The 9,169-nt window shown below is 39.6% G+C and overlaps 2 protein-coding genes across 3 annotated transcripts in view; one reads left to right on the forward strand and one right to left on the reverse strand.

Annotated features, from left to right (window-relative positions):
- The window catches only part of LOC116378036 (transmembrane protein 150A), an 11,685-nt gene extending 7,516 nt beyond the window's left edge, over positions 1 to 4,169 (forward strand). For both annotated transcript variants that reach the window (XM_031839838.1, XM_031839845.1), the window contains exons 6-7: positions 63 to 240; positions 940 to 4,169. In XM_031839838.1, the coding sequence (XP_031695698.1) occupies positions 63 to 240; positions 940 to 1,139 (378 nt within the window). In that variant the 3' untranslated portion in view covers positions 1,140 to 4,169. The remainder of the gene's footprint in view (positions 1 to 62; positions 241 to 939) is intronic.
- eif4e1c (eukaryotic translation initiation factor 4E family member 1c) lies at positions 2,024 to 8,812 on the reverse strand. The gene is made up of 7 exons (XM_031839857.1): positions 8,761 to 8,812; positions 7,675 to 7,766; positions 4,426 to 4,521; positions 3,845 to 3,908; positions 3,588 to 3,701; positions 3,351 to 3,490; positions 2,024 to 3,226 (listed from the first exon to the last, which is right to left on the reverse strand). The coding sequence occupies exons 1-7, from the start codon at positions 8,776 to 8,778 to the stop codon at positions 3,112 to 3,114; spliced, it is 639 nt and encodes a 212-aa protein (XP_031695717.1). The 5' UTR covers positions 8,779 to 8,812; the 3' UTR covers positions 2,024 to 3,111.
- Positions 8,813 to 9,169: the final 357 nt, after the last annotated feature.

Consider the following 9,169-nt stretch of genomic DNA (forward strand, 5'->3'; position numbering starts at 1 on the left):
TATATATATATTTTTATATATATTATATATAAACTATTCATCTATCTGTCTGTCCACCACAGCCAGGTTACCTGGCACTGCCGCACTACCTCGGAGCTGCCCTCAGTTTCATGTGCATCTGCTTCTACACTGTCCTGCTCACTTCGCTGACCGCAAAGTGTGTGCTGACCGGATATGAGAAGATTCTCTACCCGTTCCGAGTCACCTCCACTGTGGTTCAAACCATTGTCACCATCTGCTGTATCCTTTCATAAATCTTGAAGATAAAGTAATTATTTGTATTTTACACAATTCTTCCTGTTGAAGGCAGTTAGGATGAAAGGCGTTCAGTGACTTGTGAACAGACTTCAGCAGCGACGCCTGAGTTACACTCTCCAGCTGTTCTATCGCACTAGTACATTCCCTTTGTGCCCTATTTGGATCCAATCTGCTGCTCTTGTTTACAATGTGGGACAGGCCACAACAATCTCTATTACAGAAGGAGATAAGAATCAATGGAATTTTAAGCTACATCAATCTTTCATCATTGTGTTCCTGTAACACTCAGCTTCCTATTACTTACATCTAGACTGCACAGTGAAACAACATGAGTGCTCCAAACTGGAGCAGGTTAGAGTTGAATGTCAAGCTTAACAGCACCCTGTCATTAGTAGGTGATATATCTCAAAATTTGGCGATTGAACCTCTAGGCCCCCGGTTTGAAGTGGCTCAAGACAAAATGTAATGCATTATCTAAACACTAGCCCAGGTGTGCAAGAACATACTGCATTACAGGATAATAACATGCTTCCTTGTACTTTGTATGAAGTATTTAGGCTGTTCCTCAATGCTCCTGAACAGATCTCCACTTGGTTCAGAAGCAATTTATAAACGACAGGTTCTTACAAGTGACGAACCACAACTAACTGTTTCATACATCCTTGACCTGAAACCCATCAGATACTGTTTTGTTTGCCCAGAATGAGTACTATTACGTTCACTTGTCGGCTATATTTGAGTGGATGCTCAGCGCCAACCTGGAGCTGTTTGAGCTCAGCTTCGTCGTGGAGTTTTGGTTCTTCTCGTCCTTCATGCTCTCAAATCTGTTGAGCAGACGAGAGGAAGAAAAGCCTTTGATGATGACGATGTCGACGTCCTGATATGAGGCTGCCAGGGTCCAGGTGAAGCACATGAGCAGTGATGATGGACTGAGTGAGACATCTGGAAAGACACCTGTGGCTGGAGGACCAATAATTTGTTTCCCATTATTCTGCTGGAATGGATTTAAAGCCATTTATGGATTATGACCACTTTCATTCTACCCTTTTGCCTAACATTTCCTTATTCCAAACAGTAGTACTTATTTATTGAAACAAGCTTGTACAGCAAATGATCAAACCATACCAGTTGTATTACGCTTTTGTGAAAGCCATGTCGATGCTCTGCCAACAGAACAATTAACCTGATGTGTCTTCCTCCCTGTTTGTTATTCATTTCTTTGTTACGATTTATCAGATTTTAATATAAACAATTATTTCATTAGGTACACTAAATATGACAAAGTCATGAATATCTCACTGTTTGCTTCACATTAAAGTTCTTTAGGCACATGCGTAGAGCTTTGGCACTTTAAATCATGACCACTGTAAACAGAACTTGTTATGCCGTTGCGGTGCACAAAATCAGATATGTTCCCTATGACGTCAAATGATCTGGTTTGGCTGGATGACTGAGTGAAGTGAATTCACAGACAGACATAACAAAAACAATGAAGTGTCTCCATTGTCTTCCATTACATATTTTTAGGTGTGGTCTGTTTTATGTGCGAGTCAGAGAACAAACTCGAGTGAGGATCTCTGAAATCAATTCACCTTTAAAGTAACAACGGACATGAAAATTTACTTTGTTTCTCAAACTAATGAATACAATATTTCATCCCAAACAGACGGTTGCTGGATGTAGCTAGCGGGATAAAGCCGTATTTTTCCACATTTCAGTGCTACACTTCGGACACTGTGAAACCATAAACATCCACAAAATGAGACAATGTCGATCTGATTTTAATGCAAAGCACTTAACCTTTACTTGAAAGAAGGTAATATACATCCTGGAATTACAGATAAAGATACATTATGAGCAAAATCATTTCACAATGAATATCATCTTTCCTTTGCATCAACCAAGAGAGGAGTGCGACATTATCTACAGTTTTTGTTAGGAAGAAAATAGTGAAAAGCACACCTAATTCTGTCAGCATCTTTACTTTATGGTACACTGTAGAAAATGTCATCTATATGCAGAAGTCCACATTATTGACGGTAATAACAAAAAAAGAGAAAAAAAAACAATTTGAAAAAACAACAACACAAGTTTCATTGTTGTCTTTCAACGAAGTAAGTCATCTGCAATGCATACATTATAAATAAATGTAAGGGGAAGAAAAAAAGTTCAAAAACTACTAAAAGCAATATTCCACAATTCCAGCATGGCTGAAACAATAAGTGGCCTTAAATCCAAACCCTATACTTTGGAGTGTGACTACAGCTTTTACAAGCCTTTAAGATACTGTAGATTATTCAAGCTGCTGTGTCTAAAAAGCCTGACTCATGCTTAACACTTCTGGATAAATCAAGTTAAAATTTCCCTTAAAACTTGTTCTGTGAAGGGATAAGTTGCCTACCGCCTTTACCTGCGAGGCGAGAAACAGTTTTTGTAAGGAGTGAGAAGATCAGCATGAGAAAAACACAAGGCTGTATAGTCAAGAAAGTTGTGTTTTTTTTGCGACTTCAAGCCATTTAGTACTGAAAAAAAAAGCTAGGGGAGGTCACTGGTATCAATCACAGAACTCTTCAACTCTAAAAAAGGAAATCATTTGTGTTCTCTAGTTAATGTGTGACATTTAGAGAACAAATACTCCTTTCGGGCCTCCTTCCTATTTATAACCATCACCCCACTGGTTTATCACGTTGGGGGAAGCTCCAACTGTACACACTTTAAACAATTCTCTTTTCAATAAAAAGGAAAAGACAATACAGTAGTTGACAACTCAAAAAATAAAAAAAATTTTGTGATGATGCGGTTTGGTAATTGTTTAAATCTACAGCAAGTTGAAATTGGGGTTGGAGGAGTGTTTCAAACGGAATACATGTTCTTGGTGGTGGATCCGCTCTTGCTGGATGTGTCGTCGTGTGACTGGTAGCCGATCAGGGCTTTGAGGGGGATGCTCAAGCGCTCTTTATAATTTTGCCTGTGGAAAGACAAGAAGAAGAGTGCTGTGTGAAGACTAATGCACACCAAGTGTCTCCATCTAGTGATCAGCTACAGTACTTTCCATCACTTGTGCTTTACTCCCTACAGACAAGGTGACTTACCCTATCGTCATGATGGCGTCTCTGTTTTGGCATTGGCTAGTCCAGATGGCTATTTTGTCACCTTTTGGTCTGACGTTGACCACAGCTCCACACACATCTTCACTTGCCACATCAAACGACTCACCGACTAAACACAAGAGCTGCAAAATACACGACACGCAACATGAATCATACTGTTGTTTTTTTTTTCATAAATTCCAACCGCTCAGAAGATAAAGGTTCATCAGGTCGTCTAACCGTCTCCATCCAGTAGCGGTCAAGATCATTGTGTCTCTGTTGCTTATTGAGAGTCATCAGCCATCGACCCCCGAGCTTGTTCCTGTCGTCCTCCCACATCGGCTTGATCCCATCCTGACATACAAAGTCAAAGGTTCAATACTTTAGTGAGCCATCTCTGCTGCTCAAACAACTCAACATTTGTACATGCTGCAAACATCCCACAGGTTGAAAAGGGAAACTGTATTTAAAAAAATAAATAAAAAAAAAGGCCTTACCTTAAATAAACAATAATCGCAGCCAAAGCCAAGTTTGCTTGGTTGCTGTATGTGGTTGTATAATCTGTAAGAAACATAGAATAGTGTTAAAAGCATTCCAACATGTTGACTGAAGTGATCTGCCATCATTCAGATTGATGGTACAGTGAAGAACTCATTTAACACTGAAGAGTGGATACATTTCTACACAAGCACCTCAAACTAGAAATGCTCTGAAGATTTACATGTCGTATGCGAGATGGTTTCAGTTGTTTTCCCGTAAGACACTCTTACATTTTCTATCTTAGCCAGTATTTGTAAATACTACAGATGCACATACAACGAGTGAGGTGCAGACAACAGAGGAACATGTAAACATAAAGAGTTGATGCACACTCGAGCTGCCTTCATCTGTGCTAGAAATAATTTAATGATGGATAATTTATAAAAATTCAAGAAATCCCTTCATGTCTTCATGCCCATCACTACGCAAAGACGACACCTATTTTCAAAAACACCATTCTTATGAAACTCTTCACTTACACACCTCTAAGTCACAAAATCATAATCACATTACAGGATTAGTAGAAAAAAACACTTACGCCCAAAAGTCTTCCACTGTGTCGAATTTGGAAATGAGACGCAGGTTCTCTGTCCAGCTTTTGCTCTTGTCATTTTTAAAATACCACAGGGCCCATCTGAGAGAGGAAAAGACCAGAATCAAAACACACTCGGTATTTATAGGACTGTGGCAAAATGACTCCAGTACAATGGCAGAAAATCACAATAATTATTCTCATACAGAGGAACAGAGAAAGCCGGCCATCATCAGCACTACAAGTGCAGCCTTTGTTTGTGACGGGCGCTGTTATTCTTTCATCTATTCCCAGGAGGGAAGGGGCTAGCAGGGGAGGGATGAGGGCAAAGAGAACACACTACCACATGTACGACTACAAAACAGCCATCAACCCCACCCACGTGTCACAAACATAGAGACTACACTTAAAGACAAACCACAGCTTGATACTGTACTCATGCCATGTAGCAACTCCACCGACACACATTGTTACACAACACAGGTGTATCATTAGTGGAAACAGAGACGAGACGAGACAGCACACAGGCGTGTGAACCCAGCAGTGTTTACCCGCCTAGTCGCGGCATGTAAAAAAAACATGGTAGGTCAAGTCACTGATGGATTTATCAAGGAATCATAATCCATTCAGCCCGTTTCCTTCGGCGTGGGTGGCAGATGGTTTTGCCAAACACTAGTGTAGCTATTAGGGGCGGTATGACTTAAATTTCACAGTATTTTTGGGCGCTAAATCAAACCTGTACTGCATTATCAATACAATTTACAGGCAAGCCGAGGTCGAGGCAACATGAAGGAAAACAAATTTCAGTTGTTTTTAAAGAAAACTAAAACTGAACTAACATGGCATATTTTGAATTTGATGACAAAAGAAGAAAAGTTAAGTTGAATGGTTGCTGTGAGAAATAAAAACAATGCGTCAGTTGTCCTCGAGCAGGATGGACCGATCGGGTAGCGACAGCCGCTTCTCTCTCGGCTTCTTCTTCTTCTTTAGTGTTTGTTAGCGGTTAAAACGACACGTTAGATGTAGATTACCACCAACAAGTGGACCGGAGTCGCAGTTTATGTTTTACGTTTGTGTAAAAATAAAATACAAATCGGCTGAAAGATTGCTGTTGGATTTTTTAAAAACTTCTAAATGTTGACATCAGTATTTTCCTTAAAATTCTGTATCAGTCAGTCTTTACGTGTCAGAGTAACTGTAGGTCAGCCTTTAAAACACCAGAGGATGTTGCCATTTCCTCTAAAAAAACAGCCATTTCATCCATTCTCTATCTCTAAAGAAACGAACAGCCATGTCTGGAAATAAAATCACCGGAGCATCAGCATTACGGATATTGGTGGTTTGCTGTTGTTAGCCCATTTAATAGAATGCACATTAAAGCAGAACATTTTCCACAGCATAGTGCAGGTTTTATGAAACCGAATGTGCTTATCCAACCTTCCTGCAACGGTTGGTTTCCCTTTATTTTAGTACCATATGAAAATGTTGCATGACTTGAAACTTGAAAGCGATCATCATGTCTAGTTGTGTTACAGCTCAGCAATAGAGAAGTGCAGCCGGTTCAAAGCCATCTGTAGATTCAATTTCACAACACTTGTCAAAAATAAAAGCAGATGTGACATTAATATTGCTGCATTGTCTTAAGTTTCAAGTCTCTGCAAGTTGATGATTATTAAAATGACTGGTATGACACTGCAGTGATGGTTTGAGTTCACCGAGTTGTTTTTACTTTTAACAAGTAAGGCTACTTTATATTCTTGCTTTGAGGTAAGAAAATGTTTTTACAATCTTTCACCCGATTTATCCGTCTAGCTGCAGAGTACAAACAGCAACATGACAAGTTACAACAACGTGCAGTCAGTTGACAGTTTATTAGGTACACCTAGCCAAAACTAATGCAGTCTAATACAACAGTCTTAAAATAAATCCGTCCTTCATGATGGTTACAATGTTTTTGTTGAAGATGTTATGAGAGATGTTGAGTCACCTTTATCATGTCGTTTGTGAAGCTGTTGAATTGTATTTCTATCATTTTGTCTAGACCATCAATCAGGGTAGGCAACGTAACAGCAACATCTCTGTATAACGCAGGACTGTATTAGAAAGCACTAGTTTTAGATGGGTGTACTTGAAACTGAGCGTATACTTTTAAGTAATATTTCACAACACACCAGTCTTACAAAAATTCTAATCAATTCAACAAGCCTGGGCTTCCTCATAGTGAAGACCCGTTGTGAGGAAAGATAAGAAGCAACGACATGCAGCCTTCTTACCGAGACGTCCACCATTAAGGGTGTTACAGTGAAAGCATCCGAATACAATTATCCCGCCACAGTATGTTTAAATAAAATCTGTGCGCCTAAAACCGGAACGGCTAAAGCGGCAGATGTGAACAATTTTGACCTCCGAAGCGGAACAAGCAGAATGGCCTAGAAGTGACTTACTCAGTCAACTATTCAGCATTTCCTAACCCGACTGTACAATGCTCCTGAATAGGTCGTCACCACCGCAGAACTATGATAACATTTCTAAAAGGACAATAGTGAACTACAATTACAACACTAACATGCAGAGTAGGAAGCAGAATCCTTCATCCTCTGCTTTTGATTTGAACCTCAAAACAGATCATAGAATTTAACTGTGAATGATTTACTATCATAATGTTCTCGTCTTTGCCATGGCATCTTCAGCATAACAATATCCACCAGATGTCACAACATTAATTAGGCTTAATATGGCGCTCCAAATCATTTTACTGAAAATGTAATAGTTTAAAAACCCATAAATACAAAACACAAGTTACGAGGTGTTTAACAGTAAACACATCCTCAAGAGTCACTATGGAGAAGCAATTTGAATCATTTCCATCATCAAATCCAGCAGTACCCAAACACTGTGAGGAGTAAGTCTAACCACTTTAAGTTGTAATAACATTCAAACTCAGTAAATACCCTTCCCCCAAAACAACAAGAAGACTTAATGTGCTCTTCAGACTGTTAACCTTATGCTCAACAGAGAAAGCCTTCTTTTAGACTGAAGAGCCCTCCTCCATGTTGTGTTACATTATTAGTTTCCTTCTAGAAATTAGCGCCAGTCCCATTATTTATGTAAAACCTGTTATCGAGCAGATAGTTTACAGTATTTGTTGCAAATTGCCATTAAATCTCCATTGATGTGAAAGCTGCTGTCTGTGCGAGGATGACATGCACCTTGCGGTTGCAATATCCCATCAAACAGCAGCTGGTTTATTCTCACTTGTTTTGCAAGGGGTGCTTGATATACTGCTCAGGATCCACAACGACGACTGGGCTGTCAGTTTGTGATTGTTCTTCAGGTTCAGGTGCTTTCTGCGGAGAGAGAAACACAAACGGCATATACTTTATTTCCATACAAAAAATATATTAATTCAAAATATCTCATCCCTGTATGTCTACCGATCACCACCATGAAAGCGCAGAGTTTGTACAGGTTATATGCAAAGCTGAGAGATGCATTTATATTTTACCTGTGATAGGAGGCTGGATGTGGCCTTGCAGTTACAGTTATGTCACAATGCAGCTTAAATATTGTCTTCTTCTGATCTAGAAGTAATTATTACATTAAATTACAGTTTTGTGAACCTGTATACCTGGTCCAGCTGAATTAATCACTTGTCATTTGCAAGAACCTTCATTATTTGAGGTGTTAATTGAAAAAAAATGTCATTTTATACTATTTTAGTGTATAAACTATTCGTAAAACCATCCACCTGGTAGGCCATCACATCCACGTTACAGTTATAGGGTTTTCCTCAGAGACCGTAGCGCTATCACACACACACTTAAATATCTTAAGAAGCATTCATATACACACACATCCGGTACTTTCAGTTAGGCAAGTTAACATCGCTAGCATTAGTTTTAGCAGACGTGCTAAGCTAGCTACAAGCTAGATACACACGTGTCAAGATTATCAGACATTTAATGAATAATCTCGTGGTATGAGTATTTAAAGGTGCTGATGGTTGACTATAATCACCAAGATATTGACCCCAATATCGAAGAAGATTAAAACAAATCATCGATTGTAGTTTGAATGAACGACGTCCAGTCAGTCCCTCCCTGATAACAAAGTCAGGCACTGCCCTTTCACATCACATGCTAACAGCTAACCGCTAACGTGAACTGGGATCCACGAGAACTAACACATCTGTGAGCCGAAACACAACAATTCCCCCAATTTAATAGGTGGCGTTTTGAGGAATAAACTTTTAGAAGAAAGTCGTTGGATTCGGTGAAGGTGTGGCTAGTCCTTCCATGCACATTAGTCGGGTTTTTTTCATCTATCTCTTGTCTCTCTTACCGGCTCGGATGTCGCCATCTTGACTGTAGAAATGTTCTGCCCGTTCAGCGCTTCTGCGTCACACTCCAGCCACTCACTCAACTACGGAAGCCGCCGAAGTACAGTTTACCCGCGAAATGAAATGACACATCAAGCTCAATAAATATATTTTAAATCTAGATTAATGTAGAATGAATAAAGAATATAGAATTAAAACATGAAAGTAGGCCCGGAATCACAGGGCTGAACACAATATTTGCTGTCATGGGATTGTTCTTGGATCTTACAAATCCACCATCTGTACATAACTATATGAGAAGCGCAAGACGCGTACAAGGGGCCCATATTACTCTTTGTATATGAGCAGCCTTACTGCACCCATTAATGAAAGTGACTGGAACAAGGTGCGGGGGCTTGATCTGGTTTCCAA

This window comes from Anarrhichthys ocellatus, unplaced genomic scaffold (genome assembly GCF_004355925.1).
Source record: "Anarrhichthys ocellatus isolate YVR2014 unplaced genomic scaffold, GSC_Weel_1.0 scaffold3, whole genome shotgun sequence".
In the NCBI taxonomy this organism is placed as follows: Eukaryota; Metazoa; Chordata; class Actinopteri; order Perciformes; family Anarhichadidae; genus Anarrhichthys; species Anarrhichthys ocellatus.

Excerpts from the sequence above, each read along its gene's own strand:
- eif4e1c (XM_031839857.1), bottom strand. Across the intron at positions 4,522-7,674 it reads AAGCACCCCTTGCAAAACAA|ATGGGCCCTGTGGTATTTTA; the intron begins GTGAGAATAAAC and ends TTCCTCTCTCAG. Across the intron at positions 3,702-3,844 it reads GCGATTATTGTTTATTTAAG|GATGGGATCAAGCCGATGTG; the intron begins GTAAGGCCTTTT and ends TTTGTATGTCAG.